Below are 27150 nucleotides of genomic sequence, written 5' to 3'. Positions count from 1 at the left end.
CTCCAGGGAAAAATGTGGGATTCTTCAGTGACAGTTGTGAATACTAACTACATGGCTGAAACTGTAGTGTATGTAACCGTTCCACCTTTAAGAGAACTATTTTAGTAACCGTTCCACCTTTAAGAGAACTATTTTAAGAGTTGCACTACTTTATCTTGGCTGCTGTATACTGTAATACCGGCGGTGACCACACCGGTATATAAGTGCTGTGTAATGATTTATTGGGCAGTTCCGCCCTGACCTTCAACTAGTAAAGACCTGTTAAAGTTTACTCTTGTGGTCTGTGTAGTAATTCACAATATAACACACAGACTTAACAGAAACCAAGAGAGATTCATTCCAGCCCATAAAGGACCAGGGAAATATTATTTATCATGAGATAATTAACAATCAATGCAGTGTAGAACATTAATTAGTTTGATGTTGTTTGACTGAACCAGAGCTGTCTAAGCAAAAGACTTTGTCAAAGCCTTTTCAATCAGTTATAATAAAAATTGTTTATAATACTGCTTGTGAAAAAAGTGATAGAATGGACATTAGAGTTACAGATTGCTCTTAAAGGTATGGAACAGTGTTGCTAATTGCCCCATCTCCTCCTCCCCAAATATGCAGTAGTCATACTGTGTTCCAAAAGTCTTTGTGCTCGGTATGTGCCCAAAAATAGTTATAATGACAATTTTACTTGGCACCTTGCCAGAGCTGGCGGTTGTACCTGGGGTGACTACAGACAACAACTTGCATTTATACAGCACCTTTAATGTAAAAACATGCGCCAAACCACTTGACAGAAGCACAATCATAAAAAACCCAGCATCTTTAGTAGTGGATCAGGCAAAGATTAAGGCAGCTAAAAGGAACATTCAACATTTGAGACAGCGAGTCCAGTTAGTCCGAGCTTACATGCTCCCCATCACACAAGATTTGATATTTCCACAGTACAAGAGAAGCCAATCATAAGAGTGATTGCATTGTTTTCCCTCCCCCACACTAGCTTGATAAAAGTATGTGCATTTTGCTACACTCTATAAGCAATGCAATTACAATTGTGTGAAATCATCCTTCTTTATCTTGTTTGTCGATCTCTAATGATATCAGACTCTTTCTATTCTCCAGTAGGCAGAGCTGAAACTGTTGTACCACTGTCAAAGACAAACACCCACATAGCATTTGTGAAAGCCATTAGAAATGCAGAAGCAGTGAAGATAGTTTTATCTAATTTTATCTCAAGTAACCCCAATATTTTTACCTTCATTATCTTGCTTAGTAGATTATTCCAGAAGCATTTCTTATTATATTGAAGATATTAGAGATAATATAATTGCTCTAACTGTTAAGATTACCTCACTCCTGACCAATGTTCCCCCTAATTTTAAATTTAGGTGCGCGGTCCCTTTAACGCGCCACAGCCCACATTAGAAAAGTCGGTTCCGGGCTGCGGCGGACCGGCAGACAGCTGCGTGGCCGCTTAGAGAGAATGTTGCTCCTGACATGTGCCAAGGTCAAAGATAGATTCAGATGAAGAAAGCCATTTGGTGCATTTGATCTTACCCTCCCAGAACACCAACCCTAGAATATTCCTATTACTGCCATGGCTTTACTTTCTTTCTTCCAATAAAGGTCCCCTTTCAGATGTCTCTTTTCAAGGGTGAAAGGCCCTAGCTTATCAAGTCGATTCATCTGCTTATACGAGGGTGTGGCGACACGCCACCACTGGACATAATCCGCTCACGGCGGCACAGACAGTCTAAGCAGAAGCCCCCAGCCGGGGGCCCTTTCCTCCAGCAACTTGTTTCCCGCAGGGACAGGCTGCCGGGAGCACTTCCTGTCTGGGAAGTATTTAAGTGGATGCGCGGGCTTTTCTAGTTCCTGTTTGTCATGTGGTTGGAATAAAGCAGTTGTGTTTTCAATAGCTCTGGTCTCGACTCCCACGTTTGCCGCGGTATCTCAACAAGGGATCAAAACCATTCAGCTAAATTACTGGACTGTAACATACTGCCTCATCTATTGTAAATCTAGTGGCCTCTCAACACATCAAATTTGAAGGAAGTGCCCAAAATAGAAACTTTCCATTTGACAAAGCCCTCTGAATATGGCCCTTGTTTCTGTTGAAATGCACAAGCTGATCTGAATCGAAAACATTGTACAGTAAAGCAACCTAACACAAAATTGATGCAGCATTGATCCCATTTCCTCCCTTTGCCTTGGCTGCGAGCTGTGACCAAATTGAAGGTGTGATTCTCCAACATAGGCAGGTGGCAGGCAGTGGACTGAGGAAGCTGATGCTAACCTGGTGGGCTTCTGGGGACACATGGCAGGCAGCCAGCAAGACGACTAAAATTCAGGTATGGCCAACTGCCTGCAACGCAGGGAATTGGAACCATCTGATTATAATCTACACACTGCTGCTGATGCCTAGAGGTCTGCACTTCAAATGCTCCCAAGGGTTCACGAATAAGCAGACCAGTAGCCAGCTACTGTACAGTGCATGATAGACATCAGATTAAGTGAAAGAAAAGCTTTGCTAAACTTAATTTCCATAAATTTTACTTCTAGTGAGTGACTAGATCAAAACCTCTACATATAGAGGTATTTTACAGATCAAAGTTTGATATAGCTTAACTCCACAGATTAAACAAATTGAAATTAGGAACATTAACTAGTACCCTAAAGTTTAAACAAGGTGATAACCACCAATATTAACACTAATATCTTTTACAACAGAATGGTTAATTACCTCATTCAGAATCAGTCACTCTCAACACACCTGTAATTCAAATATGCTAATATGTAGCAGGAGATTTAAAACAGTCAACTGAATTCAGCAATATGACTAGAAACCAAGGAAAGCGCCTAAAGACTCGAGACGATATTCTTTCACCAAGCACAGTTAGCAGTAAATGAGAAGAGCTTTGACTGGGAGTCAATAGGGCTGTGCCATGGGGATTAGCATTATAGTGCACCATACTTGATGCAACAGTGTAGGGTGAGAAAAGCCGTTCAACCATCAAAGCTCAATTCTCTAGAATATCAACTCTACCATTATGGCATCTAATTGTATCTTGAATAACCCCAATATTTTTACCTCCATTATCTTGCTTAGTACAGGAAACTTTCGTTTATCCGGAGGTTAAATGTCCGGAAAGCTCTATCCACCGGCAAAATTCAGGAGTCGGTTCAGATAAGTTTTTTTTCTTTTTGTTGCTTTTTTTCTGCAGTCGTGGCTCTGCAAGGTCTAGCTGAAGCTGTTGCTTAGCTACAGAGACGCTTGCAAGCTACGCCGACTGTTTTGAAGTTGTTGCTAAGCAACAGGGTTTGTTGCTTCACACGGAGCTCAGAAGCTCCGTATGTTTTAACATTAGCACTGGTTTCTACGGCAGTTTTGATGGGACGGCACCAGCTCGGTCCCGTCAGTGCTGGATACCAGAAAGTTTCCTGTAGATTATTCCAGAAGCATTTCTTATTCTAAGTAAAGAAGTTCTCAATTTAATTGTCACTATCTTCCATTTATGTCTTCCAGATGTATCTATCGATACCATTGAATATATTACACACTTCGATTAGGTCGCATCTTAACCATCTCATTTTCAGACGGTAAAGCTTCCCCCGTGTCCCAACCAACGTTCCTCCCTCACTCACCATTTGCCTCATTACTACTAGTGGGATCTTGCTGTATGACCCTATATAAGTGAAGCATTGTGAGACATTTTCAAGATGTTGTAAGATACTATTTATATGCAAGTCTGTTTTTGTTTTTGTTTTTCTCGTTCCTCATAGTTCATAACCTACACATTTGATACAAGTTTTATTGCTCTACCTGCACCTTCTCAAATTCACTTTTTGCAGCATGACCAAAACTGAAGACAAGTATGATCTTATCAATGCATCATAAAGTTTCAGTATAACTTCTGTAAACCTGTGTTCTACTCTTCTGGCTATACATTTTAGCATTCTATTCATTTCATTAATTCTTTCATCACATTGTCTAGACATAAAAATTGGCTCGTCTATTATTATTGCCGGGTTTCTTTCACAGTCCCCTTGTGCTAGTTCAATTCCATTCATCGCACACAATGTATAAACCTCTGTGTAATGCTTCAAATTTATATGCAACATACTTAATTTGCTACTTGTCTGTCCAATTCCACAACAAAGTAAATTATTTTGCAAATGTTTTAACCTCATCCTCTGACTTTGCTGCTCTCCTTCGTTTTATACGATCAGATATTATGACCATATCTTTAATTTTATTAATACCATACCTTAGCTACCAACTGTGAGCTCCTTATTATTCTACGGCCAACTCCCAATTAAAAAAACAGAAGGAAAGAACTTTCACATCCTCAGGGTATCCCAAAGTGCGTCACAGCCAATGAATTATTTACCAAGTGTCGTCACTGTTATTTTGTAGCTAATGCAAAGCCAATTTGCACATAGCAAGATCCCATCAACAGCAATGAGAAAATTGGCCAGTTAACCGGTTTGCTGGTTTTGCTCACGGAATGAATGAATGTTGCCCAAAACTCCAGAAGAGTACCCTGTCCTTCTTTGGAAAAAGTGCCATGGAATCTTTCACACCCACTTGAACAGGCAGACACACATCAGTTTAACATCTACTCAAAGACAGCACCTCCGATAATGCAGCCCTGAAATGTCATCGTACATGATTGTCCCAGGACTGGGACAGAGTTTGAACCTGCTGGCATCTGACTCAGAGGCTATCACTGAGCGAAACTGACCATAAGAACATAAGAAATAGGAGTGGGCCATTCGGCCCCTCAAGCCTGCTCCGCCATTCCATAAGATCATGGCTGATCTTCTACCTCATCTCCACTTTCCTGAACTATCCCCATATCCCTTGAGTCAATTAATATTCAAAAATCTATTGATCTCTGTCTTGAATATACTCAACAACTGAGCCTCCACAGCCCTCTGGGGTAGAGAATTCCAAAGATTCACCACCCTCTGAGTGAAGAAATTTCTCCTCATCTCAGTTCTAAATGGCCAACTCTATTCTGAGACTGTGACCCCTGGTTCTGGACTCTCCAGCCAGGGGAAACATCCTCCCTGCATCTTCCCTGTCAAGCCCTGTAAGACTTTTGTATGTTTCAATGAGATCACCTCTCATTCTTCTAAATTCTAGAGAACATAGGCAGAGCCTACTCAATCTCTCCTCATAGGACAACCCCCCCCCCCCCATCCCAGGAACCAGTCTGGTGAACCTTCCATTAATATAATAGCAAAATATTGCGGATGCTGGAAATCTGAGGTAACAGCAGAAAATGCTGGAAACATTCAGCAGGTCAGGCAGCATCGAGGAGAGAGAAACAGTGTTAACGTTTCGGGTCGAACCCTTCGTCAGAACTGGAAAAGCTTAGGAAGGAGAGATTTTTAAGCAGCGGCAGGGAGGAGGGGAGGAAAGAACAAAGGGGAGGTCTGTGATAGGATGGAAGGCAGGAGAGATTGACTGACAAAAGGAATGATGGTGCAAGGCAAAAGGAGAGGTAATGGGACAAGTTAAGAAACAAAAGATGGCTCGAGATGAGGTGTGAATGATGATGGCAGCAACATTAACAGCTACCATGTGAGGAAACGAGAAAAAAATAAAGAAATACAGTGGCCAATTTATAGTCTGAAATTGTTGCTAAAAAAGCTGAAGCAGCATGCTATAGCCAAGGCTAAGCAATCCAACAATCAACGGATCAGATCAAAGCTCTGCAGTCCTGCCACATCCAGTCGTGAATGGCGGTGGATCATTAAACAACGAACGGGAGGAGGCTCCATGAATATCCCAATCCTCAATGGTGGTGGAGCCCAGCACGTGAGTGCAAAAGACAAGGCTGAAGCGTTTGCAACCATCTTCAGCGAGAAGCGCCGAGTGGATGATCCATATCGGCATACTCCCGAGGTCCCCACCATCACAGAAGCGAGTCGTCAACCAATTCAATTCACTCCACGTGATAACAAGAAACGGCTGAGCGCACTGGGTACAGCAAAGGCTATGGGCCCCGGCTATTATGCTGAAGACTTGTGCTCCAGAACTAGCCATGCCTCTAGCCAAGCTGTTCCAGTACAGCTACAACACTGGCATCTACCTGACAATGTGAAAAACTGCCCAGGTATGTCCTGTCCACAAAAAGCAGGACAAATCCAACCCGGCCAACTACCGCCCCATCAGTCTACTCTCAATCATCAGCAAATTGATGGAAGGGGTCATCGACAGTGCTATCAACCCTCCTCCTCCTGTTAGTTGTTTAATGGTCCACCGCCATTCACGACTGGATGTGGCAGGACTGCAGAGCTTAGATCTGATCCGTTGATTGTTGGATTGCTTAGCCCTGTCTATAGCATGTTGCTTCCGCTTTTTACGCACCAATAACCTGCTCACTGATGCCCAGTTTGGGTTCTGCCAAGACCACTCGGCTCCTGACCTCATTACAGCCTTGGTCCAAACATGGACAAAGGAGCTGAATTCCAAAGGTGAGGTGAGAGTGACTGCCTTTGACATCAAGGCAGTATTTGACCGAGTGTGGCATCAAGGAGCCCTAGTAAAACTGAAGTCAATGGGAATCGGGGGGGAAACGCTCCACTGGCTGGAGTCATACCTAGCACAAAGGAAGATGTTAGTGGTGGTTGAAGGTCAATCATCACAGCCCCAGGACATTGCTGCAGGAGTTCCTCAGGGCAGTGTCCTAGGCCCAACCATCTTCAGCTGCTTCATCAATGACCATTCCTCCAACATAAGGTCAGAAATGGGGATGTTCGCTGATGACTGGACAGTGTTCAGCGCCATTCACAACTCCTCAGATAATGAAGCAGTCCATGCCCGCATGCAACAAAACCTGGACGACATTCAGGCTTGGGCCGATAAGTGGCAGGTAACATTTGTGCCACAGAAGTGCCAGGCAATGACTATCTCCAACAAGCGAGAGTCTAACCACCGCCCCTTGACATTCAACGGCATTACCATCGCCGAATCCCCCACCATCAACATCCTGGGGGTCACCATTGACCAGAAACTTAACTGGACCAGCCACATAAATACTGTGGCAACAAGAGCAGGTCAGAGGCTGGGTATTCTGTGGCAAGTGTCTCATCTCCTAACTCCCCAAAGCCTTTCCATCATCTACAAGGCACAAGTCAGGAGTGTGATGGAATACTCTCCACTTGCCTGGATGAGTGCAGCTCCAACAACACAAGAAGCTCGACACCATCCAGGACAAAGCAGCCCGTTTGATTGGCATCCCATCCACCACCTTAAACATTCACTCCCTCCACCACCGGCACAGTGTGTACCATCTACAAGGTGCCCTGCAGCAACTTGCCAAGGCTTCTTCGACAGCACCTCCGAAACCCGCAAACTCTTCCACCTAGAAGGACAAGGGCAGCAGGCGCATGGGAACACCATCACCTCCAAGTCACACACCATCCTGACTTGGAAGTATATCGCCCATCCTTCATCATCACTGGGTCAAAATCCTGGAACTCCCTAACCAACAGCACTGTGGGAGTATCTTCACCACATGGACTGCAGCGGTTCAAGGAGGCAGCTCACCACCACCTTCTCAAGGGCAATTAGGGATGTGCAATAAATGCTGGCCTTGCCAGCGACACCCACATCCCATAAAACGAATAAATAAAAAGTTACAGCCTGCTAACCCGAAAATGACCCGTTTATTCCTCCTCTGTTCTCCGTCTGTTAACCAATCCATACTAGTATATTACCCACAATCCCATGAGCCCTAATTTTGTTTAATAACCTCTTGTGTGCCACCTTATCAAATGCCTTCTGAAAATCCAAATACACCACATCCACTGGTTCCCCTTATCTATTCTGCTAGTTACAACCTCAAAAAGCTCCCAACAGATTCATCAAACATGATTTCCCTTTCATAAATCCGTGTTGACTCTGCCCAATCCTATTATTATTTTCGAAGTGCCAAGTTACCACGTCCTTAATAATAGATTCTAGCATTTTCCTACTACTGATGTCAGGTTAACTGGTCTTTAGTACCCCGTTTTCTCTCTCCTTCCTTTCTTAAATAGTGGGATAACATTTGCTACCTTCCAACCTGCAGGAACCATTCTAGAATCTATGGAATTTTGGAAAATGACAACATAGAAACATAGAAGATAGGAGCAGGAGACGGCCATTCGACCCTTCAAGCCTGCTCCGCCATTCAATAAGATCATGGCTGATCATCCAAATTCAGTACCCTGTCCCTGCTTTCTCCCCATATCCCTTCATCCCTTTAGCCTTAAGAACTATATCTAACTCCTTCTTGAATATATATAATGATGATTTAAGAACATAAGAACATAAGAAATAGGAGCAGGAGTAGGCCAATCGGCCCCTTGAGCCTGCTCCACCATTCAATAAGATCATGGCTGATCTGATCCTAACCTCAAATCTACTATCACTCTACATCCCTCCCGAACCCATGTGATCTCCTGGGAGAGGCGAAAAACCAGGTAAAAAACCCAATGGCCAGTTTGGGAGAAGAAAAAAATCTGGGAAATTCCTCTCCGACCCATCTAGGCGATTGAAACTCGTCCAGGAGATCACTGTCCCTATATTTTCTACAGTACTTACCTTCTATAAACGGTGATCTCCACCCCAGCCAGGAACAGGAATAGAACCATCTCCTGAAATCTAACACATAATTAGAACACAAGTAGTAGGAGCAGAACCAGGCTACACGGCCCCTGGGCCTGCTCCGTTACCCACAGGGCCATGACCGTTCCGAACATAGACTCATGTCCAATTTCCTGCCTGCTCCCCGTAACCCCTAATTCCCTGCCTGCTCCCCGTAACCCCTAATTCCCTTTACTTCTAAGAAACTGTCTATTTCTGTTTTAAACGTATTTAATGATGTAGCTTCCACAGCTTTCTGGGGCAGCAAATTCCACAGACCTACTACCCTCTGAGTGAAGAAGTTTCTCCTCATCTCAGTTTTGAAAGAGCAGCCCCTTATTCTCAACTGCCTTCTGTGGTAGAGAATTCCACAGGTTCACCACTCTCTGGGTGAAGAAATTCCTCCTCATCTCAGTCCTAAATGGCTTACCCCTTATCCTTAGACTGTGACCCCTGATTCTGGACTCACCCGCCATCTGGAACATCCTTCCTGCATCTAGTCTGTCTAGTCCTGTTAGAATTTTATAAGTTTCAATGAGATCCCTTCTCATTCTTCTAAACTCTAGTGAATATAAGCCTAATCAACCCAATCTCTCATATGTCATCCCTGCCATCCCAGGTATCAGTCTGGTGAATCTTCACTGCACTCCCTCCATGGCAAGAACATCCTTCCTCAGATAAGGCGACCAAAACTGCACACAATACTCAAGATGTGGTCTCACCAAGGCCCTGTACAACTGCAGCAAGAGATCCCTGCTCCTGTACTCGAATCCTCTCGCTATGAAGGCCAACATACCATTTGCCTTTTTAACCGCCTGCTGCACCTGCATGCTTACCTTCAGCGACTGGTGCACAAGGACACCCAGGTCTCGTTGCACCTCCCCTTTTCCCAATCTATTGCCGTTCAGATAATAATCTGCCTTCCTGTTTTTGCCACCAAAGTGGATAACCTCACATTTGTCCACATTATATTGCATCTGCCATGCATTTGCCCACTCACCCAACCTGTCCAAATCATACTGGAGTTTCTCTGCATCCTCCTCACAGCACACTCGCCCACCCAGCTTTGTGTCGTCTGCAAACTTGGGAGATATTAAATCTAGTTCCCTCGTCTAAATCATTAATATATATTGTGAATAGCTGGGGTCCTAGCACCGATCCCTGCGGTACCCCACTAGTGACTGCCTGCCACTCGGAAAAAGACCTGTTTATTCCAACTCTTTGCTTCCTGTCTGCCAACCAGTTCTCTATCCAAGTCAGTATCTTACTGCTAATCTCTTATGCAGGACTTTGTCGAAAGCCTTCTGAAAGTCCAAATACACCACGTCCACTGGTTCTCCCTTATCAATTCTACCAGTTACATCCTCAAAAAATTCCAGTAGATTTGTCAAGCATGATTTACCTTTTGTAAATCCATGTTGACTTTGTCTAATCCTGTCACTGTTTTCCATCTTTTATAATATACTCTAGCATTTTCCCAACTACCGATGTCAGGCTAACCGGTCTATAATTCCCTGTTTTCTCTCTACCACCTTTTTTAAATACTGGGGTTACATTAGCTACCCTCCAATCCATGGGAATTTCCCTAACACCATTTCCCTACAAATACTGATTTCCTTCAGTTCCTCCCTCTCATTAGACCCTATGTTCCCCGACCTCTCTGGGAGGTTATTTGTGTCCTCCTTTGTGAAGACAGAACCAAAGTATGTATTTAATTGGTCTTCCATTTCTTTGTTCTCCCTTATAAATTCCCCTGATTCTGACTGTAAGGGACCTACGCTTGACTTCACTAATCTTTTTCTCTTCACATATCTATAGAAGCTTTTACAGTCAGTTTTTTATGTTCCCTGAAAGCTTGCTCTCATACTCTCATTTCCCCCCTCTTAATTAATCCCTTTGTCCTCCTTTGCTGAATCCTAAACTGCTCCCAATCCTCAAGTTTGCTGCTTTTTCTGGCCAATTTATATGTCTGCTCCTTGGATCTTATGCTATCCCTAATTTCCCTTGTTAGCCACAACCAATGCATCTACTATCTCTATAGCCACCTCTTTCAAAACTCATGGATGTAGGCCATCAGGTCCAGGGGATTTATCAGCTTTCAGTCACATTAATTTCTCCAGTATTATTTTTGTTTTACTAATACTAATTTTCAGTTCCTCATTCTCATGAGACCCTTGGTTCTCCACTATTTCTGGGAAGTTTTTTGCGTCTTCTTCCGTGAAAACAGACACAACATTATCTATCCCCCTGACTACACTGTCCCCCACCACAACTGCATTCCCTTTCACTCCCCCCACTTGAATGGCCTCCTGCACCATGGTCAGCTTGCTCATCCATCCTGCAGGCTTTTCCCTCATCCACACAGGCAGCAAGAACCTCATACCTGTTGGACAAGGGCAAAGGCTGAGGCTCCTCCAGCACTTCACCTGGGGTCCTCTTACCTGCCTGAATTGCAGTCACACCCTCCTGTCCCTGACCACTAACCAGACCTGTACCACTACCTAACCTAAGGGGTGTGACTGCCTCCTGGATCAAAGTGTCCAGGTAACTCTCCCCATCCCTGATGCCCCGCAATGTCTGCACCTCAAGACTCCAGCTCAAAAACTCTGAGCTGAAGTTCCTCAAGATGCAGGCACTTACTGCAAACGTGGTTGTCCGGGATCACAATGCTCTCCACAAACTCCCACATGCTGCAGTTGCAGCACACCACCTGCACTGCCTTCCCTATATGAGCTTGTTTTATTTAATTAAATTTAATTACATTTGTAATTAGGTAACTTAGTTTAGTGTAGTTTCTTAAATTAATCTAGATCAAGTAAGTAGTCAAGGGTACTGAAATTAAATATCTACCTATAACACAAATTATAGAATTTAAACTCTAGCGGCAAATTTATGTAGCCCATCAACCACATTCAGTTGTTCTCAGTCTAATCATAAAAAGGTACATTGAACTAAGTGAAGTCCTCCCCATGTGGAACTGGGGGAAAAATGCAGGATTGTACCATCCTGCAAATTGTGGCAATACAGATGCTACAAACCTACAGATCATCATGACTACCTGGAATATGCCTCGTCTGGCCCTGCTTCTTGTAAAGATTCGAACCCTATCCTGTAGCGTCCTTGTTTCCACTGTATCTACTTGTATGACTCCATTTTCCATACCAGAGTTTCTAAATCGTGTTTTTTCCTCAACTCAATTTCTGCTTTCGCTGCTCCCCCTATTTTCATGATAAGGTCCCCTTATTCTCACCTATCATCCCACTAGCTTCCGTATTCTCCAGATCCGCTTACATCATTACTGCCGCAAACTATACCATTCTCCAGAATGACAAACATTCCTGTATAAGACAGCAAGTTGTGTGTATTTGCTCCAATCTCATACTTCGTTTATGCTGCTCACGATGCTGTCTCCTTTTCACTGGGGAACCCAAACACAGATTGGGTGGTCACTGGGCTGAACATTTCCATTCTGTTCACCATACTGTTGCTCACCAGTTTAGTTCCCCTTTTCTACCCCAATTCCCATGCTGACTTTTCAGTCTCAGGCCACTTAAACTGTTCCAAACAGATTGAACACAAACTTCAGCAACCTAACCAGTCTTTCTCCTAGGTACTCTGCAGCCTTCTGTTCTGCCATTGACTTTTTTTTTAATTCGTTATCTGGGCGTCACTGGCAAGGCCAGCATTTATTGCCCAATCCTAATTGCCCTCGAGAAGGTAGTGGTGAGCCACCTTCTTGAACCGCTGCAGTCCGTTTGATGAAGGTACTCCCACAGTGCTGTTCGGGAGTTCCAGGATTTTGACCCAGCAACGTTGAAGGAACAGCGATATACTTTCACGTTAGGATAGTGTGTGACTTGGAGGGGAACTTGGAGGTGGTGGTGTTCCCATGCGCCTGCTGCCCTTGTCCTTCTAGGCGCTGTTTGGTAAGTGCTGCCGAAGAAGACTATCAACTTCAGACCTTGGCTAACACCCGTTCTTCCCATTTTCCTGCCAGTTTCTCCCATCCACTTTGCACCATCTTTCCCATGCCTTTTTCATTTCCTTACTTAGCTACTTGCACAGCCTTTAGTACTTTTAATGGCCCAGATTTTGCAGTCGGTGGCGTACGTTGCCGACCTGCGAAAAGAATACGAACTTAGCTGATGGGGGCCCTCCTTCGTGAACTTGCTCTCTGATGTTGCGTATTTGAGGGCGGCGTAATAGCCCACGAATCCCAAGGGCGCAGTGTGCAGAGGCATATCTGGGATCATGTGGGCCTGGTGCTCCAATCAGTACAGCGAAGGGAAAGTGTCTACCTCCAATACTGCTAACTTTCTTTATATTGCATTCCACCCGATGTATTTTCTGAATAATTATAAGGACTAGGAGGATAAAAAGTTCCAAAATGACCCGCTCTCTCTTTCCCACCCACCTAAAAAAATTATTTGGGACTTAATTCTTAAATCTAATTTAGGAATTAGAGTTCCAATAAATCATTGAAGCTGGACAGGTGATACAAACATAAATACAACAGACCCCAAACAAAGATCTGAAAAATGTGTATATTAATCATTGGAGGTGTTTCGGACAGTTTTACAATTCATTCCCTGCGCCTGTTAGCATCAACTGTAAAATTTTCGGATGTAACTGTTGGCCAATTAGCCCAACCCTGCGGCAGCAATTGGGATTTCCAAGGCGGTGTGAATCATCTGTCCATGTGTACTTTGACAGATCTCAAGTTCAGGATTTAGCGCATGCGGAAATCCCGAGCTTTCGGTGAATCTCAAAGGCAGTACGACAGGGTACTCTGAGTACGGCATCATGCCCACCACAAAATCTGCCCCACTAACTTTACATGACCTTACTGAGCTGATCCACCCGCCTTCATCTTTCTAGCTTTTTAAAAATCCGATTTGCAAACTAGTAAACCTGTTAATTGCCTCTCCATGATAAGCGTCAGCATTCCTGACTTGGCCTTCACCTGTTCGTCTCCTACTCTTTCCCGCCACCCCTCCACTTTGTTTTGTTTAATCCTATAAAAGTGAAGGGTACACACCCAAAACATTAACTTGTCTTTTCTTCACAGTTCAGCCTGTCCCAAATTGACAAAGAATTTTGTCAGTTGTGAATGAGACAAAACAGAACCAATCCTTGCCCTCCCCGCTAAAAATAAACATCAACATCCTTACTCCACAACATGACAAGCCACTATTGTGTACCCCCCCCCCCCCCGCCCCCGTCCTCCAGGGTCCTTTCCCCTGCTCCGTTTTGCTCCCACCTCAAACCGCTTACAGCTTATGTATTTTCAGACTTCAAGGGAAAGGAACTGATATAGAAACCTTCTGACCCTTCACTAGGTACCAGTAGCATCAAGACCGGCACAAGGAGTGAGCTAATCGCACAATTTAGCAACAAGTAACACATAATTCAAATAATGAATTTACTTAGTGGTGCGTACAATAAACGCGACTTTTCTCTAGTAGAATACCGGTTACTACAGTCGTCCTTTTCAAGTATAATCAACACCAACTCTGACAGAATTTTGCAGTTTTCACCACGGCCTATTTCTGGCAAGCCTGGAAGCTCTGAGGAAAACTCTAATTTCTGACGTATAGCAAGCAAAATAAGTGTATCTCTTATTAAATCCTACAGAAAGTGGTTTGAAAACATTCACATAATTGCCACAGGTAAAGCTCTATTACAGCTGCTTTCTAGCCACCTTTTGTGCCCCAGTCAGGTGAGTAAAATGCACAATAACCCTTTATTAGGGCAGACTTACTCGGCCCTGCTGCTGTTTTTCAGCTGTCTGGAAGCTGGATACAGTTACTGACTGCAAACACATGATTCATACCAGAAGGAATTCACCTACACAAATGGCTGCTGAGTCGAAGGCTATAAATATGGGCAGCATTCCTAATCTTGTGCTGGATAGGGGAGCTTTGTACACAGTCATGAAATCTTACACTTTGGGAGCGAGTTTCATTTATGCTGTGTATAGACAACAAAACACAACTTCTATGCAGTAAATCACGTCGTTACTGCAAAATGAAATACAAAAGAAAACATGATATGTAAAATGCAACAGCTTGAGGTAAAATGGCTTATTCTGTGATAGATATTCTAGAACAAGAATGCTTCTATCAGTACCATATGAACTTCCCATTAGCTTAATCCAGTTTATGTCTGACAAGCAGGAAGAACTTTTTAGAATTTAAATAGACATTGGGACTTTGATTATCAAAGCCTAAAATTTAGGATTGATGATTAATTGTCACATGTACCAAATAGTTATTAGACATCATATTTATACCTATTGGGGGTGTCTATTTTCTAAGCAATGAGGAGAGATTGAGTAAACTAGGCCTATATTCGCTAGAGTTTAGAAGAATGAGAGGTGATCTCATTGAAACATACAAAATTCTTACAGGGCTCGACAGGGTAGATGCAGGGAGGATGTTTCCCCTGGCTGGGGAGTCGAGAACCAGGGGTCACAGTCTCAGAATAAGGGGTCGGCCATTTAGGACTGAGATGAGGAGAAATTTCTTCACTCAGAGGGTGGTGAATCTTTGGAATTCTCTACCCCAGAGGGCTGTGGAGGCTCAGTCGTTGAGTATATTCAAGGCAGAGATCGATAGATTTTTGTATATTAAGGGAATCAAGGGATATGGGGATAGTGCAGGAAAGTGGAGTTAAAGTAGATGATCAGCCATGATCATATTGAATGGCGGAGCAGGCTCGAGGGGCCGAATGGCCTACTCCTGCTCCTAGTTCTTACGTTCTTATTTTCTTAATATCACTTTTTCAGGTGCCAGCAAAAGAATTTCACAATTTGTCATGACAGGATTTGAACTCTCAACCTCTGGGTTGCTAGTCCAGTACCATTATCACTAGGCTACAGGACCATTGGCAATGGGTCTTGGAAATGGTGACATGGAACACCTCTGCTAAACTTTCAGGGGTAAAAAATCTTTAACATGTTATTCAACAACTGAAAGTTTCAGTAGAAATGTTCTAACTTAGGAATAATTATATGTTCAAAGTGTTAAAGGGAATTCCTTTTAGGATAAAATCTATCTCTAGCCTTATCCACAGATTTCCATTCAATTACTGAATTACAATATTGCTGCTGAACTGAGTTCACCTGAGTTTTTATGCATCAGGACACTAAGGGAATCAAGGGATATGGGGCTGGAGCGGGAAAGTGGAGTTGAGATCGAAGATCAGCCATGATCTTATTGAATGGCGGAGCAGGCCCGAGGGGCCGTATGGCCGACTCCGGCTCCTAATTCTTATGTTATGTTCTTAAATGTTTTACTGTACAATTCCATGGTGGAAGCCACTGATCAGGGTTTATCAAGATAAGGTTGTAGATTTATAGTTACTTCCTAACTGGAGGAGATGCAAGACTTCTACTCAAGGAATCTAGAATTTCAGCACAATTAGTCTAAAGATATTCTGAAGAAAGATCCAGATCTAGCATTTTACTTTAAAGAAAGCTTTCTAGTGTACAACTACACCTTAAATGGGTGGTTTCATCACAGTGTAGTGTATTGCAAGACAATTTACCACATTTGATGCAGATAGGGTAACAATGTCATTATGTAGCACTCTATTAGCTACTACAACTCATATGATTAATAAAAAGTCATATTGCATTATAACAAAAGGTTATGAAAAAGACACAATCACAAGAATGGAGCGGAATGGGCAAGACCATTTTCCTTTTCCTTTCCACTAAAAAAGCATCACTCTGCTACTATAGAGTGTAACTACCTCACAGCATGCCTAAGAACCGATAATATCTGTTGTGTATGTACCTTTAAGAGAAGAACTGATTCTATACTGCAGTACCGGCAGTGACCACCCCTGTATATAAAGCCATAGCAGGCTTCTGTACGTCAGTCTTAAGTTACCCTCTGTTCAGTAAATACCTGTTATTATTGTTCTCCTGCAGTCCGTGTATTATTTATACTCGGACACTACAGTGGCGACGAACAGGTTCGAACTCACCTGCAGTACTGCATCACCTCATGGGGATCTTTCCCTGAGAAGAAGCTCCTTGGAGGTCGAAGTCAGAACAACAGGCGTCGACCGCGGGCAACCGCCCAAGGATCCATCGGAGTTCGGAGAATTGCAGGGGAGTCTGTGGAGAGCTGGGCTTGGCTCCCCAGTCAAGGTGTTCCAGCAAATCGTGCTGGTAGCAGGTAGTGCGCTGACCCTTCCGGACTGCGGCGGGCTCGAGCGGCTCTGCAAAGGGGCCATGCAGCGTCGTCGGGAGGAAAAGAGAGAGAGAGAGAGGGTGGAGCGCACAGGGCACGGTCGGTGCTCAAGAACCGGGCAGCGTAGCGAAACTAAAACAAGGGGAAGGAAAAGTGAGACGTGCCGAAGCCGTGGGTCACCGCCATTACCCTGCAGAACGCTAGGAGCAGCGTGGCAGCAAGGGGAAAAAGGAAAAGCGCGGGAGGCGCCATTTTATTCCATTGGGGAAGAAGGAAAAGCGCGGGAGGCGCCATTTTAATCCATTGGTGAAGAAGAAAAAACGCGGGAGGTGCCATTTTAAATCACCCAAGATGCCGAAAAGTGGCAGTATCACTGCTTTCGACAGCGAGGTAGAAGACTGGACCACGTATGTGGAAAGAATTGAAGTGTACTGCGAGGCAAATGAGGTGGCCGATGGAAAGAAGGCGTCGGTATTATTAAATTTGATGGGCGCGAGAACGTACGGCCTATTGCGGAATTTAATTACCCCAGCTAAACCAATGGAGAAAAGTTTTGAAGAGATTGTTAATATCTTACAGGAACACCTAAACCCTACACCGCTGCTGATAGCAGAAAGATTCAAGTTCCATAAAAGAAACCAGCACAACGATGAGAGCAATGCTGACTATCTTACGGAACTACACAAGTTATCGAAGCACTGCCAGTTCGGAGCAGGACTGGCAGACACCTTACGGGATAAGTTTGTCTGCGGGCTCCAGAGTGAAGGAACCCAGAAACGACTACTTTCAAAAAAGGACCTGACGCTAGAACAGGCTTTCAGCGTGGCAGTATCCTACGAAGCAGCAGCACGGGGAGCTGCGGAAATACAACAGAAACCACAAGAATACAGCGCTAACGAAATGGCGTATGGAGCAGAAAAGTGCTATCGCTGCGGCAGAACAACCCATGATCAGAAGGACTGCTGGTTTAAGGACAAAGTATGCAGGCAATGTGGGAAAATGGGACACATAGCAAGAGTCTGCAGGTCAGGAAAGAAAACCAACCCTACAAGAACTACTAAGGAAAAGTACAAGAAAGTAAAGAAATTGACAGACAGGGCAGCACGGTGGCATAGTGGTTAGCACTGTTGCCTCACAGCGCCAGGGACCCAGGTTCGAATCCAGCCTCGGGCGACTGTCTGTGTGGAGTTTGCACATTCTCCCCGTGTTTGCGTGGGTTTACTCCGGGTGCTCCGGTTTCCTCCCACAGTCCAAAGATGTGCGGGTTAGGTTGATTGGCTATGATAAATTGACCCTTAGTGTTAGGGGGATTAAATACGTGGGGTTACGGGGATAGGGTGGGATATGTGTTGGTGTAGGGGTTACGGGGATCGGGTGGGATATGTGTCGGTGCAGGCTCGATGGGCCGAAATGGCCTCTATCTGCACTGTGTGGTTTCTGTGATTTCTGAGTAGTTCGGAAGATCAGGAGAATGATAAGGACTCCGGGAGCAGGAGACTAAGTTGTCTAAAGTTACACGACGTGATCGCAAAGGAGGATCACCGAACCATTTGGGTCACTCTCATGATAGCAGGGTCCCCAGTAAAGATGGAATTGGACACAGGATCAGCCCTAACTGTCATGAATCGACGAGACTATGAGCAGCTATTCTCACACAAACCCTTGAAGGCCACGTCCATTGTATTGAAGACATACACGGGGCAAAAAGTCTACCCCAGAGGAAAAATAAGGGTGCCAGTTAAATACAACGGCAAGGAAACACAGAAACTGTACCTATATATACTACCAGATGGAGGACCACCATTATTGGGACGTGAATGGATCCGAAAAATACAATTGGATTGGCATTTCATTCAGGCGCTAACTGTGACTGATAAAAAGGATGATGACGTCACACCTGGACGACTGTCAAAAATTCTAACTGACGCGAAAGAGGTGTTCCAACAAGGACTTGGGACTCAAAGGAGTAACGGCAACAATAAAAATCGAAGATAACGCAAACCCAAATTTATTTATTTATTTATTTTTTTTATTTTTTTTAAGGCCAGACCAGTGCCTACGCGATCCGCCCAGCCGTTGAAGCAGAGCTGGAGAGTCTGGAGCATTCGGGTGTGCTGTCCAAGGTGGACTGGAGCGAGTGGGCCACACCCATCGTTCCTGTAATGAAGAAATCATTGAGCAGCACGCCTGGGGAACCGAAGAAGGTTCGCATCTGTGGGGACTTCAAGGTAACTGTGAACCCAGTCCTGCACACAGTACAATATCCACTTCCACGGATAGAAGATATTTTCGCCTCACTATCTGGAGCTTTACAAAGATTGATCTGGCCCAAGCGTATCTACAAATGGAGGTGGAAGAAGCATCTAGGAAATACCTCACGATAAACACTCACAAAGGCCTTTACCAGTACAATCGACTGGTATTCGGGGTAGCATCAGCCCCGGCTATTTGGCAGAGGGCAATGGAACAAGTCCTGCAAGGGATCCCGGGGACCCAGTGTTATTTGGACGACATCCTGGTTACGGGCGAAAATGACAGTGAACACCTTGCCAACCTGGAGCAGGTGCTCACGAAATTACAGGAATATGGGCTACGAGCCAACCGCCCCAAATGCGAGTTCTTCAGGAGACAAATCTCGTATTGTGGCCACATGATTGATGAGGAAGGGTTGCATAAGTCGCCGGACAAGATTGAGGCTGGAGTCAAGGCTCCAGCACCGGAAAATGTGTCGCAACTGAGGTCGTTCCTCGGGTTGGTGAACTACTACCATAAGTTCTTGCCGAATTTATCTACAATTCTGCACCCACTGAACGCCCTACTACAAACTGGAGTAACATGGAAATGGAGTGATGAGTGTAAGCGTGCCTTTCAGAAATGTAAATGCCTAATCACTTCAAAAGAAGTATTGGCCCACTACAATCCAACACTACTGATTCAGTTAGCATGTGATGCGTCTCCCTACGGCATCGGAGCGGTGCTGTCACACAAACTCCTTGACGGTTCAGAGAGGCCAATAGCCTTTGCGTCGCGCTCGTTAACCTCAGCCGAGCGTAACTATGCCCAGATTGACAGGGAGGCCCTCAGCCTGGTGTGGGGGGTGAAGAAGTTCAATCACTATCTGCACGGGCAGAAATTCACCCTACTGACTGATCATCAGCCCCTGGTCTCCATTTTTAACCCAAAGAAGGGCGTTCCGGTGATGACGGCGCAACGGCTGCAAAGATGGTCACTTTTTCTAGGGGCACATCAGTACGACAGAGTACAAGGGTACGAAACAGCATGGAAACGCTGATGGGCTGTCGCGCCTACCATTACCTATGGTAGAGGAAGCACCTGCAGTGGACCCTGTTGAGATATTCCATTCGACCGTAGTCGAATGTCTACCTGTTGCAAACTCAAGTATAGAGAAGGAAACCCGAAATGACCCGACACTCTCTCGGGTCTATGATTTGACGGTGAAGGGATGGCCAGCACATGGCGACTCACTGTTGCCAGCATTCTCGCCAAGGAGAGAACAGCTGTCAGTGTGCCGGGGGACCTTGATGCGTGGATCCCGAGTGGTAATTCCACCCAAGTTGAGAGATAGAGTGCTCAATGAGCTTCATGAGGGTCATCTGGGAGGGGTAAAAATGTAGAGCCTAGCCAGGGCGTTTGTGTGGTGGCCGGGAATCGATAAAGAAATCGAGGATATGACCAAGAGATGCACAGGATGCCAGAAGGTCCAAAACGCTCCACCACAGGCCCCGCTACATCCATGGGAGTGGCCCTCATCTCCATGGCAATGGGTACACAATGATTTTGCTGGTCCATTTATGGACTCAATGTTCCTAATCGCTGTGGACGCCCATTTGAAATGGTCAGAGGTCATCAAAATGTCCTCCACCACCACGGAGAAAACTATTGCAGTCCTACGGACCATCTTCGCCAGGAATGGCTTGCCAGAACAGATTTGCTCCGACAATGGGCCACAGTTTGTGTCCGAGGATTTCCGGAGGTTTCTGAGGAATAATGGGGTGAAACATTACACATCTGCCCCATATCATCCAGCCACAAATGGATTGGCTGAGAGGTTTGTTCAGACCTTTAAAAAGGCAATAAAGGCAATGCATAATGACGACATACCACTACAACACAAGATGGATAATTTCTTGTTTGCTTACATGCAGTCACCAACCAAGCTCCAGCCATAATGTTCTTCAACCGAAGGCTAAGATGTCACCTGGATTTGCTCAAACCAAACATAAGACGAGATGTTGAGGATAAGCAATTCCAGCACATAAATGAGAAGCCAACCAGGAGTTTCAAGATAGGGCAACCAGTCTTGGCCCGCGACTACCGAACAGAAAAATGGCAGCCAGGAACGATATGCACACAGCAGGGACCACTAATGTACACAGTGGACGTTGGAGAGAGCATCGTGAGATGCCATGCTTACCAGATTCTAGAGTCACAGGAACAAGCCAAACCCATACCACGAGCAGGTGCACCTGGTAATCAACCCGAAGTACAGATTGCGTCTACCTCAGAAGCAGTGGTATTGGAAGCTGACGAACCAACCAATGACAATGATCCAGAATCAACTCCGCCGCAAGAACAGGATACTCGAGAAAGGCGCTATCCAGTCAGGATCAGGAAGCCTCCACAAAGACTGAACTTATAAATGATTATTTCAGTTGATGTATATAGTACAGAGAAAATTGTAATTAGTTATTATTTAGTTGTTAAATGAGTGTTATGTACTGTTTATCTAAAAGGGGAGGAATTGTTGTGTATGTACCTTTAAGAGAAGAACTGATTCTATACTGCAGTACCGGCAGTGACCACCCCTGTATATAAAGCCATAGCAGGCTTCTGTACGTCAGTCTTAAGTTACCCTCTGTTCAGTAAATACCTGTTATTATTGTTCTCCTGCAGTCCGTGTATTATTTATATACTCGGACACTACAATATCCAATACAACACTTCCACATATGTTCAATATGGCAGATGACCCCATGACTTGGTATAATCATTAGGCTACTAGTGGATCTCTCAGCAACAGATATGCTGGTTATAATACATGTACACATATACTAGTGGACCACCCGTGGCAGCGCAATTTTAAAAAAAAAAATTTCTTTCAAAAATATATACTTTATTCATAAAAATCTTTGTTCATGTACATGACAATACAGTCCACATCTGGTACAGTGCAAATTAACTTCAGCACATGGCACTCAATTTACAAATTACATTACATTTATTCCTACATATATCAAAGCTTGTTGCAATACGTTACAATACACTCCGCAAATCATATTACAGATGAATGCAGTACATGGTACTCTATTTACATCCACAGATTACAACTGCTTTACAATTAACACACTTGTACATCATACGGCCCGAGAGGGGGTTTTCTACTGGTTTCAGCCCCTCGGTGTACACTGGCGGGAGGGCCTTAAACTGTAGCCCTTCCCCATCGTGCCTTGGCGGCAGCGGCACCAACCTTTAGTGCGTCCCTCAACACATACTCCTGGACCTTGGAATGTGCCAGTCTGCAACACTCGGCTGTGGACAACTCCTTGCTCTGGAAGACCAGCAAGTTTCGGGCAGACCAAAGGGCGTCTTTCACCGAGTTGATTATCTTCCAGCAGCAGTTGATGTTTGTCTCAGTGTGCGTCCCTGGGAACAGTCCGTAGAGCACAAAGTCCTTTGTTACGGAGCTGCTCGGGATGAACCTCGACAAAGACCACTGCATCTCTTTCCAGACCTTCTTTGCAAAGGCACATTCCAGAAGGAGATGGATGACAGTCTCGTCCCAAGCGCAGCCTCCTCGCGGACAGCGTGCGGTGGAGCAGAGACGTCGGGAGTGCATGAAGGATCTGACGGGGAGGGCCCTTCTCACCACCAGCCAAGCTACGTCTTGGTGCTTATTTGTGAGTTCTGGCGATGAGGCATTCTGCCAAATGACTTCGACAGTCTGCTCGGGGAACCATCCGAGAGGATCCACCATCTCCTTTTCCCGTAGGGTCTCGAGGACGTTACGTGCTGACCACTGCTTGACGGCCTTGTGGTCAAAGGTGTTTGCCGTGAAAAACTTTTCCACGAAGGATAGGTGGTCCGGCACGGTCCAACTGGATGGAGCGTTCCGCGGCAGCGTGGCCAGACCCATCCTTCGCAACACCGGAGACAGGTAGAACCTCAGCACGTAGTGACACTTGGTGTTTGCGTACCGAGGGTCTGTGCACAGCTTGATGCAGCCGCACACAAAGGTGGCCATCAGGATGAGGGCGACGTTAGGTACGTTCTTTCCCTTTCTCTGGAGATTTGTACATCGTGTCCCTCCGGACACGGTCCATTTTTGATCTCCAGATAAAGTGGAAGACGGCTCGGGTGACTGTGGCGGCACAGGGTCGGGATATGGGCCACACCTGCGCCACGTACAGCAACACCGACAGCACCTCGCACCTGATGACCAGGTTCTTGCCCACGATCGACAGGGAGCGCTGCTCCCACATTCCCAGTTTTTGGTGCACGCCCCGGCCGCTCCGAACCATATTCCCAGCACCTTCAGGTAATCTGACCTGACTGTGAAGGGGACAAAGGATCGGTCGGCCCAGTTCCCAAAGAACATGGCCTCAATTTTGCTGCGATTAACTTTCGCTCCCGAGGCCAGTTCAAACTGGTCGCAGATGCTCAGCAGTCTGCGGACCGACAGCGGGTCCGAGCAAAAGACGGCGACATCGTCCATGTACAGGGAGGCCTTAACCTGAGTGCCTCTGCTGCCTGGGATCGTCACCCCTCTTATGCTTGAATCCCTACTGATGGACTGGGCAAAGGGTTCGATACAACACACGAACAAGACAGAGGAGAGGACAGCCCTGCCTGACTCCAGATTTGATCGGGAAGCTTTCTGATTCCCACCCATTGATTAGAACTGCGCTACTGATGTCTGTGTAGAGCAGTTGGATCCAATTGCAGATTCCCTCCCCAAACCCCATTTTGGAGAGCACGTCCATCATGTACGTGTGCGATATTCTGTCGAAAGCCTTCTCCTGGTCCAAGCTGATTAAGCAGGTGTCCACCCCCCTGTCCCGCACGTAGGCGATCGTATCTCTGAGTAGCGTGGCAGCGCAATTAAGTCAGTTGATCTGCTGTGTTATAGGAATAGGAGTGTGAGACTGTGTCGAGCACAACACTGCTAAGGTGGAGCTGTATCCCTTTAAAGGTCACAAACTAATTGTTTTTAAGCAAACACAGGTTAAAAGATCAAGCAAAATTCTAACATTGTTTGGTAGGGAACTTTGCAGATTGCAATGTATTTGCCAGTTTCAGGCTGGAGTTCAGAAGCAATCAGCTTTAAATGGTATTTTTTAGGACTGTTTTGCATCTGTAACAAAGGGTGGCGTTTGAGTACGTGCATGTTTCTTTGTATCCTGTAGCATTTCTTATATTAAGAGGACACTCTTACATTTTTGGAGTTTTGTGAAACATTTTTCTCAGGTTCAGCATCTCAGACCACTTGTTCCCCGTGTCTCCGAGTTGGTCATTATCACCCAATATTCAGGTACTCAGCTGGCTGTGGATCACACTATGCAGAGCAGCAGCACAGTATAACTACAGCCAATAATATTTCTTCTGTTTTCTTATAAAGTCTGCTAAGTAGGGGATTTTCTGCACTCCGAATTACTCTCCATATTCCCCACAAAGCATTAAAACAAACTTTGCAAGCAGATGTTTCCATTGATGGATGTTGCTAGTGGTTCAATGAAACATCTTCCCTACACTCGGATTCACAATTGGTAGTTAACTGCTCTCTGAGGTAATATCAATGACAGCTATATGAACACCAACATTTGTTTTCAGGAAACCTCACTGCTCCAGCAGCATTGCTTCTACTTAGAATACACTAGAGCAGAATTGGTATCACATCAGGGACACATCATGGCCGACAATTACAGCCTCTTTTCCCCACAACAAAAGGCTTTGTGATGTCTTTGCCTTCCTCACGATTATAACTGAGCAGTCAAGCATATTGTTACTTTTCCCGAAATGCAATAAAGCAGTATATAAAATGGAGGAAGGGGATAGGTTTTCTGTTGCAAGCAATGGTCTTGATGGGCAGAATTACCTTCCTTAATTGCTTTTTAAAACATTCTTTGAGTGTTCTCTTCCTCTGGACACATGTCCTGCACATCTGTGAAATACCAATATTTCAGCTCTGTTGGAATCGCACTAGCACTCATTTAACATCAACTGCTGGCTCAATTAACACAATAAGAACCAAGTTTTTTTTTTGGCAGAACAGGTGGCACAACTGCAGGATGTTGATGGAGGCCGTTGTAAAAAGGGCTAACGACCATCAAATTTGACTCTGATAATTGACGTGAGCACAGAAATTAGAGAAGGCACATTAGATATATCAAAGGGTAAGGCACAGATTTCCCGCAGTCTAAGGCATGGTCATTCCAAAATCCCTGTCTCAGCATGCAATGGCCAACTCTTTCTTTGAAGAGCTCCTCTGATGGCTGAGTGAGTTTATCCAGTACATATCTAGATCAGAAAGGTCCCAGGTTCAACCGATGATCTGTGCTAGGTTAGTCCTCAGCTAGGGCATTATTAATGGTAGTACAATTCATCTCATCACTTCTGTGGTTAGGGAAGGGAAGCAAAGTGAAGCTGTACTGCTGAAGTGCACATTGGGCGAGGTCAGGATCGTATTTAACTGTGGTGCTCCCCCAGTGGCTGAAAGCCTGCCAACACTTACTGTCAAACTGCCAGCAAGGTGTCAATGCCTTCTGCAGAAAACTGTATGGGCAAAAATCCATGAACAAAAAAAACCCTCTACATTTGGAAAAATGCATGCAAAGATAAGAGTTCCAGGTGCATGCCATCTCAAAAGAATTCCAGGCAGGAGAAATAGTCTGTAAAACTCTGCTTTGGCTATTGTGTGTAGTCTTTTTAGACTGAGAGAATATCGAAGAGCAGCTTCAGCAGATTGTGTTTCTAGCATAAATATGGAAGCCTGCCTTCAGCACCAGTAACTCCTCTGATGCTATTTCATTCACAAATTGGGAAACAACATAATCACAGGTGAGATAAAATGAGGGATGAAGAGGAGGAGCACTTTTTAAGACAGTAAAAATTTTACGAATGAGAAAAGTTATTCTGCCCAATGAGCCAAATGACTGCAACGAAATCCATCGCCCATATTGTTCCAGTTGTAATGGGTGAACCCTGGCATGTGCAGGCCTGAATATAAAAGGCCATCGATCTTAATTTGGACAATACTGAACTCAGAAATAAGACTTTTTTTTCCTTCTCAGCAGCCTGCTAAGCTGAAGTACAACATTGCATCTGTAGGCTGATTTGTGGAAGGTTAAAAATGCTCACGGTGACAAGAATGTTTGGTTCTACACATGTCTGGAATGTTAAACCAGCATACAAATAAACTATACACAGTGGGAGAGATCATGGAAAAGAATGGGAAGAGTGCAACACTTACCTACTAATGGGCACAACTAATCAACAGCACGTTGGCCTTGGCCCACTATAGATATAAAATTAGATTACCAGCAATACTGAATGTTTAATCACTTACCTATAGGAGCAAATTAATTGCAAGTTCACATTAGCAATTGCCTCACACCTGCTGCCAAGTGTCATCCGAAAACACAGCGTCAGTTTCCACATGTACGCTGATGACACCCAGCTCTACCTCACTACCACTTCTCTCGACCCCTCCACAGTCTCTAAATTGTCAGACTGCTTGTTCGACATCCAGTTCTGGATAGCAGAAATTTTCTCCAATTAAATATTGGGAAGACCGAAGCCATTGTTTCGGTGCCCGGCACAAACTCCGTTGCCTAGACACTGACTCCATCCCTCTCCCTAACATCTGCCTGAGGCTGAATCACACTATTCGCAACCTTGGTGTCATATCTGACCACATATCCGCAGCATAACTAGGAACGCCTATTTCCACCTCCATAACATCGCCCGTCTCCGCCCTTGCCTCAGCTCATCCTCTGCTAAAACCCTCATCCATGCCTTTGTTACCTCTAGACTTGATTATTCCTATGCACTCCTTGCTGGCTTTCCACATTCTACCCTACGTAAACTTGAGGTCATCCAAAACTCGGCTGCCTGTGTCCTAACTTGCACCAAGTCCCGTTCACCCATCACCCCTGTGCTCGCTGACCTACATTGGCTCCCGGTTAAGCAGCGCCTCGATTTCAAAATTCTCATCCTTGCTTTCAAATCCCTCCATGGCCTCGCCCCTCCCTATCTTTGTAATCTCCTTCAGCCCCACAAACACCCGCCCACCCCCACGAT

General features: G+C 45.0%; 2 protein-coding genes across 5 annotated transcripts in view; both read right to left on the bottom strand.

Moving 5' to 3' along the window:
• LOC147098705 (serine-rich coiled-coil domain-containing protein 2-like) overlaps window positions 1–27150 on the bottom strand; it is a 730402-nt gene that overhangs the window by 443059 nt on the left and 260193 nt on the right. The window lies entirely within an intron of this gene.
• Window positions 21565–26551, bottom strand: LOC147098706 (uncharacterized). The gene has a single exon (XM_085970760.1). The coding sequence runs from the start codon at window positions 23741–23743 to the stop codon at window positions 22274–22276; it is 1470 nt and encodes a 489-aa protein (XP_085826886.1). The 5' UTR covers window positions 23744–26551; the 3' UTR covers window positions 21565–22273.

This window comes from Somniosus microcephalus, chromosome 29 (assembly GCF_052327205.1).
Source record: "Somniosus microcephalus isolate GS21.2 chromosome 29, FLI_Smic_1.0, whole genome shotgun sequence".
Classification (NCBI taxonomy): Eukaryota; Metazoa; Chordata; class Chondrichthyes; order Squaliformes; family Somniosidae; genus Somniosus; species Somniosus microcephalus.
The sequence above is the reverse complement of the archived record's forward strand: the minus strand, read 5'-3'. Positions and strand labels throughout refer to the sequence as shown.

Bases quoted from the DNA above. Each gene is read 5' to 3' on its own strand.
- LOC147098706 (XM_085970760.1), bottom strand. From the start codon at position 23,743: ATGGGTGGGAATCAGAAAGCTTCCCGATCAAATCTGGAGTCAGGCAGG.